General features: G+C 35.9%; 3 protein-coding genes across 3 annotated transcripts; 2 read left to right on the top strand and 1 right to left on the bottom strand.

The window, feature by feature from the left end:
• Window positions 1–313: 313 nt before the first annotated feature.
• Window positions 314–6,680, top strand: LOC117339252 (tripartite motif-containing protein 45-like). Its single transcript, XM_033900732.1, has 2 exons — window positions 314–415; window positions 2,704–6,680. Exon 2 carries the CDS (start codon window positions 2,706–2,708, stop codon window positions 4,344–4,346), a length of 1,641 nt encoding a protein of 546 aa, XP_033756623.1. The 5' UTR covers window positions 314–415; window positions 2,704–2,705; the 3' UTR covers window positions 4,347–6,680.
• A 1,811-nt stretch (window positions 6,681–8,491) lies between these two features.
• Window positions 8,492–15,317, top strand: LOC117339253 (alpha-(1,3)-fucosyltransferase C-like). Its single transcript, XM_033900733.1, has 2 exons — window positions 8,492–8,697; window positions 13,225–15,317. Exons 1-2 carry the CDS (start codon window positions 8,678–8,680, stop codon window positions 14,321–14,323), a joined length of 1,119 nt encoding a protein of 372 aa, XP_033756624.1. The 5' UTR covers window positions 8,492–8,677; the 3' UTR covers window positions 14,324–15,317.
• A 4,793-nt stretch (window positions 15,318–20,110) lies between these two features.
• Window positions 20,111–22,180, bottom strand: LOC117339795. Its single transcript, XM_033901504.1, has one exon. The coding sequence runs from the start codon at window positions 22,178–22,180 to the stop codon at window positions 20,111–20,113; it is 2,070 nt and encodes a 689-aa protein (XP_033757395.1).
• Between the last annotated feature and the right edge of the window lie 3,259 nt (window positions 22,181–25,439).

The following is a 25,439-nucleotide window of genomic DNA, read 5'->3' as shown; positions in this document are numbered from 1 at the left end:
GTCATCGCTTTGTCGGGTTGTTGCTACAATGTAATATAGCGATATTTTATTGGTTTAATGTTGTACATCTTAAACCTGTAACAAGGCGATTTAAAATGTACATATGTATATGACGTATTAAAAGTTTTAATACGTTTTAATTTCGATATCATGGGCGAATTAAAAACACATCATGGAAATAGATGAGAAAAATCAACCTAGTTAACTATGAGATCATGTTTTAAGTATTATCATAGCAGACACAATGATAGCAGACACAATGTTAGATAAGACTTTATGTAACACTGACTCGGTTATTTGGAGACGAGTTATCGTTCTTCTTGTCTAGGGCTACCAGGAAGTACCCGACAACACACCTCACTCGTAAACACCAAAATATTGAAAATATCACCAACATAGTGACGACACTCAGGAGGTAAGGTTTACTGTAATAATATGAACGGTTGATCGTTATTGTTTTTTAAACATGTCAGGTTTTGGTACCAAATAAAGGTGATTAATATGTTGTAATGGTAATCCTACACAAACCGAAAGTGACTTGACAACAATTATGTAAAATCAAATAATACTAATGTTTTATTATTATTGATAATTACATATCATTTGTTTTGTGTGTATACATACATCTCACGGTTTTCGAACAATACTATGTTTACTTGTTGTTTTCAATGCAAAGACATAGACAAATACAACAAACAACTACTGTATAATATCATGTATCATATGTATACTTTAACTTATATACCAATAATAGACCATTTTAACAATCATTCTGGTTTTTTTGAAGATTTACCTCCCCTGAACCGTTCGAGTTAAAACCGCACCTCTGTTTAGTATGAACAGTTGTAGTTACTAACTGACAGTATATATTATCTAATATGTTTTAACTTTGAATGAGCGACAATTATATCACAGGGACTCGTCTCGTCTGTAAATTACACTCCAATCAAGGTTAGTAACTCAATCGCCCAGCGATACCTAAGTTCGGGGAAATCATGATCGTTGACAAATCGCTCAATATTTGTCGATGAAAATTTTCTCAATCGTCAGTCCGATATCTTTTCTTTAATTTTGTGTATGATTCAATATATATCATGCCTAGAATTGTCGCTAGATTTCTTGAAATATCCAGAAATGGTCAGATTTCAGTTAGTCGGACACTAGAAATATATGGCATGTCAACACTTCAGCTTCGTAAAGGTGAAATTATGGTAGAAAACAAAATTCCCCGTATACTAGTTAATATCTATATATTGTCATTTTGCTTGTCCTAGCATATCATAACCGCTCATTGAGAACTACGTGTCAAATTACGCTCGATAATTTCAATCAACCAGTCAGCGCTGATGTTACACAATTTTCGTCTGCTCCTACAGGTGTCAGGGGTTTATTAATAATTATGTCGTCGTGTATTTTTGTGTTATTGTCGTTAGTAGGTGAATATTTTCCAAAGGGAAATGACGTAGACAAATATAATCTGATATAGCCTATACTAAACTTTTGTCCTGTTCCGATTTTGGCGGTATTCAGGGTGGCGATATAACGGGGTTTCAATACTATAGCCATACACATGTGTACACAGGCCTATAATAAGTAGATGTATACCTGAAACAAAGGCTGCGTATTCACGTTTATTGCATTTTTTGCCAGTGAAATATAGAAATTTATCAAACTAATAAAACTTATATTTCACTGCAGCGATGAGCAGTGAAAATATAAGATTTTGCAGTGAAAATATAAGATTTTGCAGTGAAATTATAAGTTTTCCGTTTTTGTCAAATTACCTTTGTATTCACCTTGTTGAAACTATCCGATTTTTCCAATCGAAGCGGATATAGATAAATTGGTTATTTTGCTGTATTTCTGAAATTTTCAGACTAATTTTTGACAAAAAACTCACTTGACGTTATCTATTTATGCAGAGATTCTCCGATAACAGCAGAAAACCTTAAATTACGCTGATCAGTCCTTTCAAAATGGGGCCGTCAAGTTGACGTGGAGTAACGTCACAAAGAGATGACGTCATTACTGTTCCCGCACTTTTTGACAATATTAATTTTTCGATGTTTTTAATTTTGTTTTGAAGTTTATGAAATGCAATAAAAAAAAATTGAATGGTTTCCCGTTAAATATCGATATTTTTCACTCTTGCCTCACACTCGTTAAAATATCGATATTCTGTCATACTCGTGAAATATATGTTATATTAGACGGGAAACCATGCATTCAATATCCTCTAAATATGGTTGATTAAGGTGATCTGTATCCTTTATGGACAATTAATATATAAATTAAATTACAGTCATTAATTATATTTGTAAAATGCTGTTTTGTAACATGACCCTGGAGCAGAGCAAAGGTACGTCAAATAATACAAACATAAGTAAAGCGGGCATTACGCTGAACTAAAACGGTTATTAACGGGATTATATATAGCAAAGAAAAAAAGGGGGGGGGGGGGGTATACGTAATAGAGAAATCCGTTTCAAGGAAAATGACAGCGGTATTCCTGGTTGGCGGTATAACGGGGGGGGCGGTATACCGTGAGACTGCTGTTTATATATTAGTACCTACCAGCGCTATTTATACACGTACAGGAACACGTGATATTATGAAATCAGTCTTCTTTACACTTAATCACGTTATACATATTTCTTGACGCCTATCTTCCAGAGGAGCCTATACATCACCTTTTATTTACAGACATGGCAGAAGCCGACCCGAGACCGGAATACAGATGTTTGATGTGTACGTCACCCTACAAAGAACCGAGGCTGCTCCCTTGTGGTCATACTTTCTGCTGCCGATGTCTGACGTCATACATCGAAGCGGAACACGTCACAGCAGATGAGGACCGACACTTCTTTCCTTGTCCTGTCTGTGAGGCGCCAATTAATCCTGATGACGGCAATACGGCCGTAAGTACATGGGCGACATGTTTTCTGAAAAATGATTTCCTTGTTTCCTCTATAGCACAGTCCGCCGATGTCCTTTTCTGTGCGCCATGTCTACGTTGGAAAGAATCGAACCCTGCCGAGGTCACGTGTACCGAGTGTGAAGAGAAGCTCTGTAAACAATGCAGAATTTGCCATGAACGGAACAAGGCAACAGCTGCTCATCGACTTGTCTCCATCTCTGGCAATGTTGGACAACTTTGTGATGTAAAAGTCTACGAAATCTGTCATCAACATAGTGGAAAACCCCTGGACGTGTACTGTGTAGACCACAGCGCTATGTGTTGTAGTATCTGTGTGTCGGTGTCACACAGACAATGTAACAATGTTAAACCAATGGAGGATGTGATCAAGAAGACAATGGCTAAACAGAGTCCCGGTGAGACAGAATGGAAGGAGCTGACAGAGGAAACAAAGAAGATGTTAGATGAGGACGATTTAGGGATAACAACGCTAAACGCAAGAGAAAAAGAAGTTTCAGCGGAAATGACCGACAGGATACAGAAAGCTAAAGACAAGCTCGATAACCTCAACGCAAGATTTCAATCAGACCTCGCAGGTCAATGCAGAACATACAGACAACAACTACTGTCTCGACGGAAGTATGTCAACACATTTCACATCAACGCGGAAAATTCACATCTGCTGATGTCACGTTCAGATCAACAGTTATCAGATCGTCACCGATTTTTCGTGAGAGAACAAACAAAACATCAGATATCGGGACATTACCGACGTATGGATCAAAACACGAAGAAAGAACCAAATAGGTTTGACATCACACTGAAGCTAGAGGAAACGATTGATGAAATCATGAAAATGACAACCGCGGGAAATGTTGACGTCACCTCGACACTTTCACCTGTGTCACAGAATGCAAATGGTCGTATATGTTCCTTGATAGAATCTTTGCTTTTGACGCCTTCAGCTTCAGCATTTTCGGACTCGACTTCGACTTCCGATTTGACGGGTTCTCTGCAGCATCTGACAGTCCAGACTACTCCAGTAACGACCGCGGTGGATGTATGGACCGGGTCGGTATCTTGTGTACATACGGTTAACACCAGCACACTTGGAGGAGAGGACACGCCTTGGTTGACGGGAGGAATCTTTACCGACAACAATGAATTACTTATCACAGACTACTTTAACCGTAGACTCCTACTGTTTGATGATAAATATTCCTACACGAGAGAATATAAAGTTAACGGTCGCCCTACAGATATAGCACGTGGACGTACTGCTGATGAGATATTTGTGGCTGTAGACGGGATACAGATACTGAGATGTACACTACAGAATGGTCAGCTGTCCGTGATCAACACGATCAGTAGTCCTCCTAGTACCTGTGGGTATAGCAGTACTCGGGGACAACATCCTGGTCGGTACTGATCATAGTGTGGAGGTTATGTCTATCGATGGGAAGGTCACAAAGTCAATAAAGAAGGGAGGAGGTAACACATACCTCGCAGTATCTACATCTAAGTCTACTGTATACCACAAAGATAACAATGACGTAGTGTGTAGACGACTAGACAGTGACGCAGTAGTCTACAGGTACAGGGATCCTGGTCTGAGATTATCCTGTAGGTATCGGACTGGACCGGGATGACAATGTGTATGTTTGTGGTCACGGTACCGAAAACGTTTACCTCGTTTCACATGACGGGTCACGTGGGAGGGTATTATTGTCCAAGCTGTCCGGTATCACCAGACCGTGGTGTATAGTGGTCCATCCAACCAAACAGGAATTCGTGGTTACTTCTAATAAAGAATCTACTGTACTGGAGGTGTACAAATTCAGTGACGACAACATATAAATACTTTTATGTAGAACATCAATGGGGTATGAATCCGGTAGAGTAACTAGTGTGGGTAAGATTCGTTAGTCCGAATTAATCCGAATCCCGGTTGATGTAACGTCGTGCATATAGTACTGTGATCTTTTTGTATTACTGAAAGTTTTTGTTAATTTGAAACTGATGTTCATTTCTGTATCTGATTCACGAAAGACATTCACTGTATTACTTTACAGATGTATGAAAGGTTCAGGTTCGTTAGTCCGAATCCCGATAGACAATCACCATTATACCGTATCAAGTATAGTCTTCCGAAACCCGGTGCACTTAGACAGTATTCTTAATCAAGTATATCAAGGACGTGATAGCCTTTTATCAGAGTTTGGTTTATTTATCACGTGACACCAGTGATTCCCATCATACCAAATAGATCGCCATGGTCCATGCGTTGTGAATGAATTATGTACTCAATCAATACCGTATGAAATAAAGTTAAATTGACCAATTGAATATACATTTTTATACTACTCGTCCATGTATGTTTGTTGTCGACATGGTAATTGTTTACATTTTACCTTGAACGATACGGCGTATATTGGTTATTTTACTCTTTTGTTTTATCCAAGTGAAACTTTTCTTTCTCCATATTTTTATCTTTATACTAATGCGTTATATCAAATATGCTTTTAATGTTGAAAATATCTTTTAAATACGATTGAAAAATATATGGTTTTAAGAAATATAATAAAATATGAAAAATACATCTTGTGGTTTAACCATATTATAAAAATGTGAAGTTTATGTTAGTAATTATAGTCAGTCTAGTGTATTATATTAACTTCGTTTTTTGCACGTTTTTAATTGTCTTTTGGCATATAGAATAAAATCGGATATTGTCTTTTACTTATATTTTTCATTCAATACAATGATACATGTACATGTTAAACGGAGCACTTTGTAACATCTTCACACAACATCTATGTACTTACACACATCTATAACACCACTCGTACATCTGCTCATACATTTGTACAACATACACACACACACAAAGAAGAAATTCTGTATAATGATTATTACACAACTACATAACACCACTCGTACATCTGATCATACATTGGTACATAAGCACAAACATACATAGGAAATTCTCTATAATGATTATCACACACACTCCAATTATGCAGTGAATATTACCGGTATATATGGTATAGCAATACTCCAGGCATGCAAAGAGATCATTGTACGCAAAACACCAATATATACATTATGATTACACACCATACAATAGAACATACATGTTCTTGTATACCAATATAACATACATATTCTTGTTGCATACCAATGGAACATACATATTCTAGCAGACCAAAAGACCATACTTGTTCTCTCATACCAATTGAACATACATATTCTCGTATACCAATATTAAGCATACATATTCCTGCACACCAATATAACTTACATGGTCTCACATACCAAAATAATTATACATATTCTGGTGTACCAATACAAACTTACATATTCTCGCACTCCAATTGAACACATACATATTCTCGCATATAAGGAATGATAATTGTTTATACTTTCATCAAAGCCTATAGAAGTTTTATGCACATTATATTTTGTGTTCATTTTTTGAAGAACTGAAAGAATAAGAGATGCAAAAAAAAGAGAGAAAAAAATCCCCCCAAAAAAACAGCGCCTGAGCTAATGGAACTAATATTATAATATGAACACTAATTAACTGTTATAGTTCTATAAACCTGTTCCATTTCTTCCATTCTTTCTCAGATTTGCATCTGACCTTGTCACCCTTACTGTAAGCAATACACTTTTTGCACTTTGTAGTTGTCGTTGATTGCGTTTACTAGGGCATTTAGATTTAATTGTAAAAGCTGGTCTTCCGATGCGTTAAATGAAAAAAGAAAAAAAAAAAGGAATCGAATTTGGGAAAACTGCCCTTCAAAGTTGAAAATATCCAGATGATGCAACTTTACGGTCATTTAATGAAATAGACATCGCAATAAATAATATGTAATAGATTTAAGGTTTGTATTCAAAAAATTAAATTTATTTTGAAAACGGTCACTGTTACGTCGAAACAGGCCAATTTGCGCCATACCCCTTTAGAATGCCTTGATTGAATTAATTGCAGCACGCACGTCCGACAACGTGTTCATGTTTGGGAACATAGACCGCCTGAACGTTTGATTTGGAGGTGGGTGGAATTTTTGATCGGTCCTGAAAAGAAAATTCACAGCATCTTAGAAAGATGTTCAATTGTATGAACTATTTCCCTCGGCTTCGCGTCGGGAAATAGTTAATGTCTCGGGGCACAATAAAAGTGCTTTTTCCTTCCCATCCATACAATAACTGCGTCATATCATATAATATCAATTATATTACGTTTCTTATAACATAATGTCAATAAAAATAGCTTTGATAATTAGCCGAAGACAAAACATCCAGACATATATTCAACAAAAATACCGATTATTTTGTATCCTGATATACATATGTAATTACTGGAACTTTAAATACAAATAAAACAGATTCAAAATGCCTTAATGTCTACTTTATATTTTAAATTTCCTGGTATGACGTCACGAATTGAGAATTATTTGTGACGTCACAACAAAGGGACTCCACTTATGTTATGGAGGAACATTCTTGTAACCATTTTCAGTACTCATAACTGTGTTTTACCTTCTGTTGTTGTAAAAACAAATCCCTCAACTTGTTGAAGCTCGCGCTTTGGAAACATTTAAAATCAACCGACTTGAGATGGATAAGCATATTGCATTGGTAAACAATGTATTTTGATTTAATCTACTGGTCCATGATGATACATCTTGTATACAGATCTATACACATCACTGGATATTTTACAACTTTAAGATATTTATCTTAAATTTTGAATTTAATCTGCTGCATTATAATCTGTGTTCTGACCAAGTACATACGTACGGTTGCAAACTTGTATTCATTGGTTTGTCAACTAAAATATCAAAAATCCTAATCATACATCTACCACATTCAACTAAGCCTCAAGTACATGTACATGTAACACTTCAGGTGATTATATGTGCTTATGTCTATAGTTTAATAAATATTCTTCACCAGGCACACAGCCACACAAACATTACAACATACACGTGTAGTTCCTATTAGTCACATAGACATATAGTATTGATGCGAAAAAGTTCAAAGCAGCATGTTTTGGTTTCGATAACGGAATGTGAGTAAGAAGGAGCGGAGTTGTTAGACCGCCATCTCCGAAACGCTTCCGTGTTTACAACTATACTATAACTATACACAAAGCCAGCTCCAGGATTTCTTATAAGAATAGTAACGTATGCTCATCACCTGATCAGAGGATGACCACATACGTCGGTCACCTGGCCAAATTATTATCAATTAGTATCAATCATATAAACCAACGACAATTGATAAATGGAATACACAATCTACTATTGCCGTTTTCCAACGACAAACCAATCAATAGATGATGTAACCCTAAGGCATTGTCCATCCGGTCACACAGGTAATAACTATCCGTGTAATACAAGTATGTACATCAGCTGTTGGTGTGGTTAACGTCCTTTTAACAGCCAGGGTCATTTAAGGACGTGCCAGTTTTTGGAGGTGGAGGAAAGCCGGAGTACCCAGAGAAAAAACACCGACTTACGGCCAGTACCTGGCAACTGTTCCACGTATGTTTCGAACTCGCAACCCAGAGGTGGAAGGCTAGAGATAAAGTGTCGGTACACTTAAACCATTCTGCCGCTAATGGACCGAAATGCCCACATAATAGAATGAAGTTTAACTTGATTGGCTGCGGCCACTTACCGGTCGCTTTATATATACTGTAAGATACCGATTTACCTCAGCTTGTTGTGATCGTCCAGAGTCGAGTACGAAATGCCAGCCCATATCATGACGTAAGTAACTCATGACATTTTAATAATACCTATTATACACGTTGAAATACTGTGTAAACGTACTCGAACACGTACCTAAGAACAAACTTAAGTCTAATACCGCTGTATAGTTAGTGAAATACAATGATCACGGGCTCTATTAAACAAGACGTAGTTGGTTAAAACACAAGTGAAGTGAAAGAGTCAACTTTGTAACATTATAACTGTCGTTAATTCGTATAACAGGCCGCATTGTATGAGATAAAGTTACGATTAGACATATAAACTTTTAAGATTGTGCATTTGACATGTTTGACAAGATATTTACCGGCTTTAAAATTTCATCAAATTGATTATTTCAGAAAATATACAAATACATAATTTGTTTTAAAGAAGTACACAATAAAGACCGAAAATGCAACTATACTAATTCAAGTTAACAATGCTGGATAAATTTCAAATTTTATGAAGATTTTACATGTTTTTCTTACTATATTTATCACTTTGCTTACCACCTGTATGTTAATATGACATATATCAAAATGACAGTAAATGTATACACTGTTACTTATAATTGATTTGTAAATTAACATTAGCCTGTGAAAACCATTAACCATATTGTTAGGGTACCATTTTCACTCAACTTGGTGTTATGCAGGGAGGTCCCCTACGACTATCGGTTGAGATAAGGATAAATCATTTACACGACTATTGCTTATTTTGATGTATCTAGGTATAGTGAAAAAATTAAAAGAAATTGGAGTGGGGGCCGGTGTAACGTTGAAAATGGACCCCCGTGGAAAATGGAAAATGGACCGGGTTCCATTTTCCACGGGGGTCCATTTTCAACGTTACACCGGAACTAATGTTAATTTAAATGTTATTGGCGTTCACCTCACCTTTAAGCAGTCTCCAATCGAAAGATTCTTTTTTCTTTATCTTTCTGATCCGGAATAACATTAATATCAAATTAAAGTAAATTATACTAAAAAAAGATCTACCTATATTATATAGATTGTTTTATGTGTTAAATCAATCCAATTATTGTTTTGTTTACACACCGATACCCTAGCGTGTAACCACTTTCGAAGCCGATTGGTCGTTTCTGACAACGATTCTGATTGGCTATAATTCACTTTGCATTAGATACATTAGGACACGTTTTTTTTTTGTCCTTTCGGTCCAGTTGCTTGTATGCTAATGTTCGTATCTCAATCACGATGATGATGGGTTAATGTTAAGGTATTATACGTGTAATATAACATATGGATCCAAAAGATTAATGGAATCTTTCCCCTGCCTTTGGGGTGTAACAAAAATGCCTCAACCCGGGGTGGAGCATAAGGAAATGCTGTTGTCCGATTTCTTCACTTGTGATAGCTGCATGGTGCATTATTTAATTTTGATATATATCTATAGAGCAATATCTATCTTAGTGATAGAATTTTGTTTTGACAACATTTCCATGTTTGTTTGTGTGGCAGGACACATGGAGTTATACATGTAAGGCTTGAGTGGTAATATTTGGTTAATTTTCCCCCTTAACATCTTGGGGCGGTGACACTTAAATATAGTTATCTTTCTTCGGTAGGGTCAACTTGAATAGTTCTACAATGTTATATGAAAACCAGATTTTCTTTTTGATTTTTCATTTTTCTTTAGTAGAATATAGAGGGAAATCAATTGTGGTCTGATGCCCGATAACGAAGTATGGTACGAGAGGTGAACAGTCATAACAATGTTCTTCCAAGACACGCTTTTTAAAAGTATAAGGATTTTCATGTGGTGTTGTAGGCTCTTGGACTCTCATAGAAACAATCTAATAGCATTTTATACACTTTTTAAGTCACATTTACTGAAGAAACTGTAAGTCACCGGTAACGTTGTCAGCGGGAAAATTATTTGACCCCTTTGATATACGAACGAGAAAATGACTACGGAGGAATGAGGTATCCAACACTGAAGATGTGACACGCTATTCTTATGTCATTGAGCTAAACATTATCCATAACATTATATTTACATTCTGTGTTGCATTTATCTATATGTCGTTAGTAAACCAAATTGTATTCATGAGACTGTATACTACAATTTACAGTGATTCGGTCAGTGTAGGAATACAGCTCCAAGTGTTGTAGGTTGAACGATGGCCGCCAGTTTAATTTCGGCCTAGAGAGCTTTGGAATGCTAGTATTTATTTACAGGAGCCACAACCAAAAATAAAGCAACGTCACAAGTTATGAGAGAATCATTTTATGGTTAGAAAAATGTAGTCAACACGATATTACTTTAAGTGCCATTCTTGATCTATACGAAATATGATCAAATTGTCAATGTCGTCACACTCACAGGGGCTCGTTCCGAATTTTCAGAAATGCAAGACACGTCAACATTGACGGGCGACATTCTATTTATCTGTCACCCAAATTGTATTCATATCGACTGTATTCTACCATTTGGTAACAGTTCAATGCTTAAAAGTAAACAAATATCTCTGCCGACAATCGGCATATAATTGTACACGCCATTATCGCCTGCAGCTAATACACGATGTCGTTTTCGATTTTAAATATATGGAGAGTCTATTAATGAAGGTTGTATTTAGGTTTAAGATAACTGAACGACATGAAATTGGCTTTAGTACAGAAATATTTGGAAATGTGTATTTTAAACACCATTTTTGTGTATCAACATGTCTTCATTGAATTTGTTACGTTGTGTCGATATGTATTTATACCTAAAGTCTTAAATTGTAAATACAGTTAATCACTGCCATCAACAACCATTCTGAATAATATACAAATATTGCCCCTGGCACTGTAGGCACGCCATCTACAACACAGCCATTGCTAATCAATCAGAAATACCCGCCGTCGTAGTCACAATACGAAAAAAAAAAAAAAAAAAAAAACAACAACAACAACAACAAACATCATCTATCAGGAAAGTCTGGTGTCAGGTCAAAAGAAAACTTGAGTTACATTGAAGACATGGGGTAACTGGTTGTGCTTGTTGTGCTTATCATTCGCGGTAACTAAACCACTGACACGGTTGAAAGGGCACCGCTGTATGTGTCTGACCCTTCAGGGTAAATGTAATAATTATAGTACATTAGAGTACTAAATTGGCACTTAATTGTTAGTTATATTTCACGAAGAACTTTAGCTAATAAACCATGAATAATTGATGTAAACATTAATTGAACCGTGGATGATACTACTTCGAGCTAAACAACTCTACAAGCATTTAACAAGAAGACTGATCCAGAGCCGATATCGAGGAGTATACAAATTAACCTAAACTCCAATACCATTTTTTAACGAAGCGAAATGCAGAGGGTTTGCTAAAAAAACACACACACCAACTATATTTTCAGTCATATCAAAGGTTTTTCATTGGGGATCTATCTGGGATGGGTACCACTGTAATGTGTTAGAGCATTTGTAAATATGAAAAATCCAACCCACATAGGAAGTCTTATGATGTGTTTGTGATAATTGGAAGTTCTATGTTGAAGTCATCTACTATGATTTTTTTTAAATATCTAGACCGAATAAACTACAGATTCCATGTAACTCGTCTTCATAATGAAATAACACATGTTTACCATTTATTAAATTTAAACAGAGGACTTGATCGTTGACGAAAAAAAAAAACAACAACCTTGCTTTGGTTAGTTTAAACCTTGTTTGATTCTGACCAGCTTTGCTTCCTGATGTCACAAAATGTTAATCAGTTATGAGGAAAAAATAAATGTTAAAATCCAAAATGACTGAATGACAGTCATTTAAAATCTAATCGGACCAAGAAATTACAAAGCAAAACGAGGATGCATAGAACATCATCATTTAAAAAAAATACTTCATTTATTTCCATTAATATTGTGTAAAGGAAAAGAAACAAACTTGACAGACAACCTGATTAGTACAACGTTAATATTTTTGTGCGTAGCTGTCGGTTTTACCATTGTTTCGCTATGTAAACCGAAAGTTTCGATTAAGGGACACGTAACGAAATCAAATATGGCTGCTTTATGTGGATAGACCTTCAACAGTTCAACCGTAATGAATAAAACAATAGAAATGTTTAATGGGGACACTACAGGAAAACCTGAATGGGAAACCTACTCGCAGTATACCCGTTGCGTCCATGGAAAAATCAAGCCTAGAAGAAGATTTAATGAAACGTTATGGCGATAAGCTTTGAATGTTCGTTTCCATATATGGTTATTTTTTTGATCTGTCAGAATTCAAAGATGAATACCTCTTGTGAACTTGAACTCCACTTACGCAGAAATAGGAATAATTGTCAACACCTCTCGAAATATTATTTTGCAAAGCATTTATTTCGGGACAGACATTATCAACAGCATATGTAGCTTTAAATTGGCTTCGTAAGGCACACACGTATATCAATCTATCTATGTGGATACTCTTGCCTGGTTTTGATCATTGGGCAGTTAAAGCCCATAATAGCATGTAAATATCTTAGATAAATACTTGTATTATTATTCACATTCATGATATTTCTCCCTTATGTTTGTTGCAGAAAGTTCAAAGTTTTCCTCACGGTTGCAGTGGTAGCGACGATATTGCTGATTAAACAATTTTGGGATGCATCATCGATTCAATCTGGATTAAATGGTATGCATCGATACATTGCCATGCCTTTTCCGACAACTCCAACGCCACATTTGGAACAAAAAACAGTCCACGTTCATTATTACAATATGCCCCATTGGATCACTGTAAGTGTCTTCAATCGCTGTGAATACAAATGTACAATGACATATGGATCCAAAGGCTATGATGCTGCAAAGGTGGTGATGTTCCAAGGACCAAGAATAAAATCTCAAGAAAAGCCGCCAGAAAAGAAACCTGGTCAGCTATGGATTATGCATGGTCTGGAACCACCGGCTTACTACTGGAATAACTTATCACACTGGGCAAATTTATTTAATTGGACTTTCACATATCGAAGAGATTCCGATGTTTTCCAAGCACCTTTTAGATTTCACTTTTTACCAAACAACGTCACAATATCTGCATTGATTAAAGAGAGGAAAACTAAAGATAGGATATCGGCTTGGACGTTGTCGCACTGTGGTGCCGTTAGTAAGCGCGACGAATATACAAAGCTTATGCGAAAGTCCACCGATATCCACGTGTATGGTGGATGTGGACAGTATAAATGCCCGCTTTCAAACGAAAATCATTGTGATGAACTCCTTCGAAAGCATTACAAGTATTACTTAGCTTTTGAAAACTCTCTTTGTGTCGATTACAACAGTAAAAGGCCATTTAAAACATACCGTCACTCTCCGTCTACCATTCCAGTGATGAGAGGCGGTGTGAATTATTCTCTCTTTTTCCCACCAGGATCATATCTTGATACAGCGGACTTTGATACAGCTGATAACCTGGCTTCATTCATGAATAAGCCTGATGATGAAAATTGGAATTTGGAAGAAACGTTTGCCTGGACGACTAGGTATTCCATTGACGATCAGTCCCAACATAAGGACTGGTGCTCGTTGTGTGAACAATTGCACAGTGCTAAAAAGTTTCAACGACTGTATGTAAACATCCACAACTGGTTGTATGATAAACCAAGAAAGGCATGCAAAGATGCAAAAGACCTTTTATAGTTAAGGTAGATATGTAGCTAGCTATGGATTATATTCGATACATTATATTTTACGAGCCATTATTCAGTTTATTACTGTTATTGTTAGCCAGTGGCCAGTTATACACGGTATGTGCATGTATAAGGTGATGTGTATTGTATAAAGTTGTGTTTGAGTATTACAATATTGTGTAATTGACTGTAGGCCTGTGTATATTTAGTAATACAGCACTAAAATGAGAGAGAGAGAGAGAGAGAGAGAGAGAGAGAGAGAGAGAGAGAGAGATTCATGTAAGTCGATGTAGGTCGGAGGAACTGGGATCGACCAATACGTGTGAGGAGCGACACAGGAGGAGATGGAAGGAGCTGCATGTACAATAGGTAGGAGGAGCTGGGATTGACCAATCAGAGTGTGAGCAAGGAGCGCTGGAGGAGACGATTAGTCAATGAGAGTGCAGTATAAGATGTGGGTGTATATAGGACTAAAGCTTAAGAAATCTAGAGAACATAGTACGGTAAACTGTGTATTTCAACCATAAGATATTTGATTGGATATAGCTTGTACATTTTCTTAAAAACAGTATTTCCTCATCATCATTTGGGTCGATGAGAGGCACTATAGTGAGTGCTGAATATTGATTCAGAGTGGGTGTATACATTGTGACGTCATAGATTTACATGTATTAATAAAACTATATGAACTTTTTGTCGAATATTTCGTTCGCAAAATTCGAAAAAAGTGAGAAGAATTAGACCAGGTGTTCGGAGAAATTAGCGTCTTTATTTTCATCGACCACACCCACCATGCATACCAACAAGCAATGTACACACCTGGCTTCATATCAGGAAAGGAAATAATATATTTCAAAAGAGATCATGATGTAAACCGTATTCAAAATTTAAGGAAGAACGTGTGGCAATTTCAATTGATATTTCTACCCTATCATCTCTGAAAATGATCATGTTAAAGTTACAGTGTCGCTATATGCTTGGGAAACTTTATTAAGAATCTGAATTGATTTGTGAAGCATTTATCAGAAAGTCAATTAATTCACTATAGTCTTCAATAATTTTTACATTATAAATTACAAAATTTTCAATGCAAAGATATCCACATCATATATTAATTCAGCCATTGCATAAAATTATTAAACCATATAACATAAAAACCGAACAACAATATGTTAATAGAATCATAACAAGTACTTATTGTAATGGGAAACAATTACTCACACCCCCAAACGGCCCCGCAGTCGTACCATTTTGTCATGCAACCCTCAAAACCCTTGTAAACCATTTTTTGATTGAAATCAAACAATATCTAAATTTCCACTAATCAGAGGACGGGACATCGAGACAATTTTGTTGAAATGTAAAGTTGCGGTACCTACACACCAAATATCATAAAAATCGGACAATATCTAATTTTCGGCCAATCAGATGCAATAGCGGCCATCTTGGAGGACCGATCGGAAAATTAAGGGTCAGTTTCTGTAAAATTTCAAAAAGATCTTGCGATCAATATTTTGAGGTTATAAAAGAAACGAAAAAATAAATCTTAAATTATTTCAATTCTAATGTGTTGTGCTTTAGGTGAGCAAATCAAAGCAATTATTTACAATGAAAATTTAATTTTGTAAAAGATACTGATCAAAATGTTTTAATTAGATAATCTTTCCCAGATAACAGATACACGTTGGTCCAACGTCGGAAACTTGTTAGCATGGACGGCCAACTTTGGCGTCGGCTATCATACGTCGGGCAAACATTGGGCCATCCTCATGCTAAAATAATAATTTCGCATCAGAAGTGGGCTGCTGTTAATGTTGGTACAAAGTTGGGCCAACATTGGAGTACCGAGCGGTTGATGTATTTGCGCCATGGATCTGACAGTTGGACAACCATGACTTATATACATTAAATGTTAATCTGTTAAGATATAAGAAGGAGAGTCACACTGATGTGACGATAGCAAACAACAACATGGCGGACAAAAGGCGGCATGGGGTTACTAGTATACGTGTAGTTCCACCGAAGGCAATTCTGTCAGTGTAAGTACAAATAGTAGTGGATTATTGCTGATATGGTGCGGGCAAATGTGGAGTTTCAGTACGCCAAATACGGCGAGAGTGGAGATTATAGGTCGTAGTGACCTTATTTTGAAAAAAGATCAGGATCCAACGTATATAAATATTCATATATATAAATGTGCATTTTTCTGTGGCAGGTTTTCGAAAGTAGGTAATAGTGACCTAATTATACAAAATTCAAATTCAACATCAATTTCTCAATCCAGATATAAATTTACATTGTCCGATTGTAATGGTTCGTTATTATGTGGCAATTCTTCGAATGGTAGGTCAAAATGACTAAATTTTGCTTAATTCAATTGCAGCATCTATTACTCATCCCAGATGTAAATTTTCATTGTCCTATTTCAATGTTCCTTTGTTCTTTGGCATTTTCGAAAGTAGGTCACAATGACCTAATTTTGCAAAATTCATCATCTATTATTCATCCGAAGTGTCAATTTTCATTGTTCTGTTGAAATTTCTCGAAAAGTCGGTCACAGTGACCTTATTTTGCTAATTTTAAGTTCAGCATCTATTATTCATCCACGATGTTAATTTGCATGTTCCTTTTGTAATTTTGTTTTTGTTCTGTGGCCGTTTTCGAAAAGAAGGTTAAAGCGACCTAATTTACTCATCCTAGATGTAAATTTTCATGGTCCTGTGCAATGTTTTTTGTTCTGTGGTAATTTTCGAAAAGTAGGTCAAAGCAACCTAATTTTGCAAATGAAGGTTCAGCATATATTACTCATCCCAGACGTCAATTTCCATGGTTCTATTGCAATGTTTCTTTGCTCTGTGGCAATTTTCGAAAAGAAGGTCACAGTGACCTAATTTTGCAAAATTAAAGTTCAGCTTATATTACTCTTCCCAGATGTCAGTTTTCATTGTCCTAATGCAATGCTCTAATAAGTAGGTCACTGTGACCTAATTTTACAAAATAAATTTTGATCAATGAGAAAAATAGATTAGGATTTTTAGGTTATCCCAGACGACAATTTTGATTGCTATGTGGTAATTTTTCGAAAAGTTTTTCACATTGACGCAAACATTAAAATTTCAATTTCAGCATCTATTGCTTATCGTAGATTTCAATTTTCACTGTCCTGTGGCTACTTATACAAGGGTAGGTCAAACTGACCATATCTTATCAAATTCAAATAAAGCATACCAAGCTATTAATTGATAATGTTTTAATCAAAATAACAATTGCTTCATTAATACAGCAAAGAAGTTTTATGACAAGTAGCAACTAATACATGTTTTGTATTTTAAAGTTTTCGAAATATGTCCACATTTACTACATTTGAAATGTGCTACACCTATGATGTGTTTACTTTCGAAACACATTTGTCAAGCACCAAATTTTATTAGTAACAAAGCTCTGGAATGTAGGCCCTGCAAAGGGGTCTCCATAGCAGAATACATTAATTCAAACTATCCACAGATGTAGTAACCTAAGAAGGGATGTTAAAAAAAAACAAAAAAAAACAGATCAAGGTAAAAAAAAATACAATGTTGGTTTCCAGATTTTTTCAGTTTTGTCCTTATCTATATATAACTTCTTGTTCTCGCCAAATTCGATTACAGTAGATGATGTATAACTAGAGATATCCTGTCCACAAAGTGTTTTTTCAGACCAGGGGTCACACTATAAGCTACGACGGAGCTACCATCGTGCTTAAAAGTACGGTAAATTACATGATACCTGGTGAGATCGGGAGATTTCCATTATATACAGAAGTTAAAACAAGAGTAATTATGCTTAGGCATAATTGATAACTAGCAGTATCTGTCTAATGCTATGTATAACTTAATATTTAATTTACAGGCAAATGGAATCATGGAGTTCAAATGGTTAATAAATGTTCAGAATATATTTATAGAAACCGGAACTTAATCTGGGAATATCACACAATATGAACATTTAAAAGAGACTTACTTTGAAACAAAGATTACAAGACCAATTTATCAAAAAATGGTTTAACGATATTGAGTACTATTTAAGAGGATCTTCCTATCCTATCTATAAAAGAACTTTTGTATTTGAAAATTATCTTGTGAGGTTAAAGGCAAAAGAAAGAATAATAATTATTAGAACTTGTAATCTATGTTTTAATGAAATCAGTGACGAATGCCTTGAGTGTGAACATACAACTATTAAGCAGATAAAACAAGTACTTATTCTAAATTACTACTGTACTAATCCTAACCTTATCAAAATGCAAGGACTATGTACCGTGAAGTTTTTATTAAATGTCCGCTTTTTACAAAAAACTTGAAATGCTGTTGAATGTATTTCATTAGTTTACCAATGTAGCATTTGTTCTTAATTATCTGTATTTTGCTATCCGACATTTTCCAATACAGTGCATTTATATTACTCATGCAATACAATACTACAGAAACACGATACACAAAAATAAGACATGACATCATTATCATGGTAAAAACACTACATATAAATATATATCATGTCATTCTTATCATACCAACGAGTAAGCGTATATTCTTATTTGACGTCATCATATCATACATATGTACATGACGTTATCATGATATTACCAATGGTGCCGATACCATGCCATCATTTTACCGTTCGCTGCCACAGCAAAATCCCCTGCTTTGCTGCCACGATTTTTGCTGGGATTTCAAAACCCCTATAATGACGTCGTTGTTATATGACGTCAACAGTTTTTGCATAGAATCAAATTACGTTACAACGGTGTCATGAATCGTGAATCGATATATATGTCACGTAAATTAAAACCATAGGATATAGATACTTTCAGGACGATATGTCATACCACTATGGAACGTTGACATGACCATCTATTAGCTCAGACGGTGGAATGGCAACTAGGTCATAGTGCGAAAGTTTACCTTCCCTCAAACACTTTGTAAATGTGAAGGGGATATGGTATGCATGCGTGTATATTGACATTTTGAGTGTTGATTCTTTACATGTACATACCAGGTGAAAATAACACACATTTGACATTGAAAACACTATGCATACATTATGAAAACTACGTTTCACGTGCTGATTTCCCAAACTTTACAACAGTTAAATATAAAAAACGTCTGAAAAATACACAACATTTAAATGCCATAAATTGTGTTTCCTTGCCATCCATTCAAAAAGAATAATTCTAATTTAGCATGAATAAATGCATTTGATAAAGTTGATGTCTCTTGTTTTAAATAAAAAAGGAAGAAAAAAAAAAGAAAAAAAAAGCATCGAGTAGAATTAGAGGAGCGGAAGGACACAGTAAGCGATGGTGCATTGGCGGGATCACCGGCTGTTCCATTAATTTAGCATTTTTTCGTATTCGTATTATGTTCTTCGTTTTTTTCTTAATCGTCCTAATGTAAATATATGAATCGAATGGATATTTCTTTCATTTTCCTGGCGGCTATTAATAGCAGTAGTTATCTTTGTATCCCGTGGTGCGCGTTAATCCTTATATGAAACATTTATACAGAATGATATACAACATTTCTAATTATCTAAAAAGCTGCAATATTGTAGTTTATTAAGTCGCTTGGTAATCCATACCACTGGAGAATCCCACTTTGAAATACATCAATATCTTACTTAATATTGTATAAGACGTTACCTCTATCGTATTTCGGACAAACGAACTTTGCTCACTCTAGTTATACACTTAATGCTACACCCCTACCCGAAACCCCCTAATCCCTAACCCCGGCTCCATTGATGCTGTACATCAAATCATTTATATGCTGTTGTCAGTGAATTTGTACACCTCGAGTGTAGTAGATTCCTGGTTAGAAGAAGTAACCACGAATTCCTGTTTGGTTTGATGGACCACTATACAACACGGTCTGGTGATACCGGACAGCTGGGACATTAGTACCCTCCCACGTGACCCGTCAGGTGAAATGAGGTAAACGTTTCCGGACCGGAAACCACAAACATACACATTGTCATCCCGGTCTAGTCCGATACCTACAGGATCATTCAGACCAGGATCCCTGTACCTGTAGACTACTGCGTCACTGTCTAGTCGTCTACACACTACGTCATTGTTATATGTGTGGTATACAGTGGACTTAGATGCAGATACTGCGAGGTATGTGTTATATCCTCCCCTTTTTATTGACTTTGTGACCTTCCCATCGATAGACATAACCTTCACACTATCCTCAGTACCGACCAGGATGTTGTCCCCTTGTACTGCTATACCACAGGTATTAAGAGGACTACTGATCGTGTTGATTACGGACAGCTGACCATTCTGTAGTGTATATCTCCGTATCTGTTTCTTGTCTACAGCCACAAATATCTCATCAGCAGTACGTCCACGTGCTATATCTGTAGGGCGACCGTTAACTTTATATTCTCTCGTGTAGGAATATTTATCATCAAACAGTACTAGTCTACGGTTACAGTAGTCTGTGATAAGTAATTCATTGTTGTCAGTAAAGATTCCTCCCGTCAACCAAGGCGTGTCCTCTCCTCTAAGTGTGCTGGTGTTAACCGTATGTACACAAGATACCGACCCGGTCCATACATCCACCGCGGCCGTTACTGGAGTAGTCTGGACTGTCAGATGCTGCAGAGAACCCATTAAGTCAGAAGTCGAGGTCGAGTCCGATAACGTTGTAGCTGAAGGCGTCGAAAGCAAAGATCCTATCAAGGAACATATACGACCATTTGCATTCTGTGACACAGGTGAAAGTGTCGAGGTGACGTCAACATTTCCCGCGGTTGTCATTTTCATGATTTCATCAATTGTTTCCTCTAGCTTCAGTGTGATGTCAAACCTATTTGGTTCTTTCTTTGTGTTTTGATCCATACGTCGGTAATGTCCCGATATCTGATTGTTTGTTTGTTCTCTCACGAAAAATCGTTGACGCTCTGATAACTGTTGATCTGAACGTGACGTCAGTAGATGTGAATTTTCCGCGTTGATGTTGAATGTGTTGATATACTTACGTCGAGACAATAGTTGTTGTCTGTATATTCCGCATTTATCTTCGAGGTCAGATTGAAATCTTATGTTGAGGCTATCGAGTTTGTCTTTAGCTTTCTGTATCCTGTCGGTCATTTCCGCTGAAGCTTCCTTTTCTTTTGCGTTTAGTGTTGTTATCCCTAAATCGTCTTCATCTAACATCTTCTTTGTTTCCTCTGTCAGCTCCTTCCATTCTCTCTCACCGGGACTCTGTTTAGCCATTGTCTTCTTGATCACATCCTCCATTGGTTTAACATTGTTACATTGTCTGTGTGACACCGACACACAGATACTACAACACATAGCGCTGTGGTCTATACAGTACACGTCCAGGGGTTTTCCACTATGTTTATGACAGATTTCGTAGACTTTTACATCACAAAGTTGTCCAACATTGCCAGAGATGGAGACAAGTTGATGAGCAGCTGTTGCCTTGTTTCGTTCGTGGCAAATTCTACATTGTTTACAGAGCTTCTCATCACACTCGGTACACGTGACCTCGGCAGAGTTCGATTCTTTTCCGCGTAGACATGGCTCACAGAAAAGGACACCGGACGACTGTGCTGTAAGGGAAACAAGGGAATTATTTTTCGGAAAACATGTCGCCCATGTACTTACGGTCGGATTGCCGCCATAATGATTTATTGGGGCCTCACAGACAGGACAAGGAAAGAAGTGTCGGTCCTCGTCTGCTGTGACGAGTTCCGCTTCGATATATGACGTCAGACATCGACAGCAGAAAGTATGACCACAGGGTAACAGTCTCGGTTCTTTGTATGGTGACGTACAAATCAAACATCTGTATTCTGGTCTCGGGTCAGCTTCTGCCATCCCTGTAAATAAATGGTGATCTATATGTTCCCCTGGAAATATTGACTGAAGATAGGCATCAACAAAATATGTCTAAAGTGTTTAAGTGTAAAGAAAACTGATTCAATAATATCCCATGTTCCTGTGCGTATATGAATTGTGCCGATTGGTACTAATATATATACAGTAGTCTCCCGGTATACCGCCCCCTGTTATACCGCCAACACCGAATACCGCTGTCATTTTGTTTGGAACAAATTTCTCTACAAAATAAAACCCCGTTAAAGCGCCATACCCTTTAGTGTTCTATTTATCGCCAAAATTGAAACTGGGCAAACGTTGGCGGTATTACGGGGGACAACTGTATATGCTGTATCTGATATACTGTATATTGAATCATACGGAAGCGTATTAGGGCCACATTTAAACTTTTTTAATTATTAATTTCCACACTTAAATGTGTAAATTATACACATTAATCTGTAAATTTTACACTTTAATGTGTAAAATTTACACTTTAATCTTTAAATTTTAAACTTTAATGTGTAAATTATACACTTGAATGTGTAAATTTTACATTTTAATGTGTAAATTATACACTTTAGTCCGTAAAATTTACTCTTTGGCTTTTACTTACTTTAACCCCCGATAAAATACTCAATTACACCTCATGTGCATATCTTGTATATTGATTTCAACAAGGTCAAATAATCTCCCTTCCAATCATGAAGACCTCTCAAGGTATCCAAATGACACCATGAAAAGCCAAAGATTAAATTTTACGGATTAATGTGTATAATTTACAGATTAAAGTGTAAAATGTAGATTAAAGTGTATACTTTACAGATTAAAGTGTAAAATTTACAGAATAACGTGTATAATTTACATATTAAAGTGTAAAAAATACAGATTAAAGTGTAAATTTTACACATTATATTGTATAATTTACACATTAAAGTGTGGAAATAAAACATCAATAAAAGTTTAAATGTGGCCCTAATACGCTTCCGTTGTATCATACCCCAAATTAAAGAAAAATAATCTTTCCGACGATTGAGACTATTTCTATCGACAAATATTTAGCGGTTTGTCGACCATCATAATATTCCCGAAATTGGGTCTGGCTTGGCCGATTGGGTTTCTAGCCTTGATTATAGCGTGTACAGTGTAATTTACAGACGAGACGAGTACCTGTGCTATTTTTGTCGCTCATTCAAATATTTCTGAAAGCGTATGATTAGATAATATATAGCAGTATGAAGTAGTAATTTGAGTTAAATACTGAAGGGAGGTGCGGTTTTGACTCGAACAGTTCAGGGGAGGTAGCTCTTAAAATATCAAAGAATGATTGTAACGTTATTGATTTAAATGGTTTTACTGTAGTATCTGTATAGTGTATTTTAAAAACCAACACATCTCTTGTAAAAATGGTCTATAATTGGTATATAAGTTGAAGTATGCATGCATGATATGATACAGTAGTTGTTCGTTATATTATTGTGTGTCATTGTATTGAAAACACACCCAGAAAACCCAGTAGAACACATGCTACCTCAGCCGTGAATGTATGTCCAATTATAACAAAATATTCGTATTATTTGATTTAACATAACTTTTATCAAGTCACTTTCGGTTTGTGTAGGATTACCATTACATCCTATTAATCACCTTTATTTGATACCAAAACCTCAAAACCTGACATGTTTAATTAACAATAACGATCAACCGTTCATATTATTACAGTAAACCTTACCTTCTGACAGTCGTCACGATGTTGGTAATATTTTCAATATTTTGGTGTTTACAAATGAGGTGTGTTGTCGGGTACTTCCTGGTAGCCCTAGACAAGAAGAACGATAACTCGTCTACAAATAACTTCCTGGTCCGAGTCAATATGTTCGGTATGATAATACTTAAAACTTGATCTCATAGCTAAACAAGGTTCATTTTCTCATCCATTTCCATTATTTGGTATAATGTGGTTTTGAATTCGCCTGTTTTTATTAGATAATTTGTATACACATATGTTAGCAATTCTTCGCTTCTGTAACACATCTGTCTAGATATCCTGACTGTGTTCCGAGTGTGGATTGGTTTCAGAACAATAACTAAATGATGTACGCCCATATAAGGCCATGTAAAAGTAACACCGATGTGTTGATGTATAGCGTGTGAAGATTTAATATAAAAGCGCTTTATTAATAAGAGTGTTTGCAGATTTCCTTTTTTGTCTATTATATGTCTCGGACACCGCGAAGTTGACCATTTTACTATAAAAAATATATACATTATATCTCTGCCGTTGGTCGCATAGCGTTCTAGTGTTTGAACATGATGCAGTCACGCTAGTATCCGCCTTCGGCCCACGTTTGCCGAAGGGTTCATTGTGGTTTCTCCAGTTACTAAAACATTCTTATTGTATTTTATTGTATTTCCAGTACTTCTTATATATATTATGTGATTGTATTTGTGATTTTTTGTGTTTTGATAAAGGGGCGATTGCCTCGAAAATTTAACAAACCTTATTGTTTACACTGTTTGAATTACTTCTTTGCCCCATATATTATTGTATATATACATGAATAATATAATTGTTCTGTGTGAACCTTTTTAATACACAAAGAAAAAGTAAAAAATGGGCATTACATATATAATTATGTGAGAGCAAGCATCAACTATCAATAATAGAGACCAACCAACCAATTGTTTCCCCATAGACTTTAGTGTTAAAACGTTTTGGAGTATTTCATTCAAATTCTTGAATTCAATATGACAATTATGGTTTATAACAAAAGTTTAGGGTCTGATATAATACCTAATCAAAAAAAAAAGTTGGGTCTTTCAGCTCAAATTTTCTCCAGGGTAGCCATTTTGAAAATGGGTGAATTTCGCAGTAAAAATTCTCAAAAATCTGAAATGTTTACCTGTTAATTGTTATTACCTGAACTTTTGGGGAAAAAATCAATCGGACTTACGAAATGTATATCAACATTTCTTAGTTACCTATCAGGCTACATATCTATTTTCTCACTTCATAACATACTGGCCAATCAGTGGCTGCCAGACATTTTATCCTTGGCTCAACTTTCTATACACAGGGACTGTTTCAAAAATATATTTTTTTCAATTGGTTGGTTATTCCTAATAAAACAATTTGAATTGTTCTATATTTGCATTGCAGGAAGAAAATACTGATGAGCCAACAATGTTAATCGTATCAAAATACAGATATATGCTAATAATACTATGAATAATTCGGAAGTTGAACAACTGAGTCTGG

This window comes from Pecten maximus, chromosome 12, assembly GCF_902652985.1.
Source record: "Pecten maximus chromosome 12, xPecMax1.1, whole genome shotgun sequence".
In the NCBI taxonomy this organism is placed as follows: Eukaryota; Metazoa; Mollusca; class Bivalvia; order Pectinida; family Pectinidae; genus Pecten; species Pecten maximus.
The sequence above is the reverse complement of the archived record's forward strand: the minus strand, read 5'-3'. Positions and strand labels throughout refer to the sequence as shown.

Excerpts from the sequence above, each read along its gene's own strand:
- LOC117339795 (XM_033901504.1), bottom strand. The coding sequence starts at position 22,180 with ATGGCAGAAGCTGACCCGAGACCAGAATACAGATGTTTGATTTGTACG.
- LOC117339252 (XM_033900732.1), top strand. The coding sequence starts at position 2,706 with ATGGCAGAAGCCGACCCGAGACCGGAATACAGATGTTTGATGTGTACG.
- LOC117339253 (XM_033900733.1), top strand. The coding sequence starts at position 8,678 with ATGCCAGCCCATATCATGAC. Across the intron at positions 8,698-13,224 it reads ATGCCAGCCCATATCATGAC|AAAGTTCAAAGTTTTCCTCA; the intron begins GTAAGTAACTCA and ends TGTTTGTTGCAG.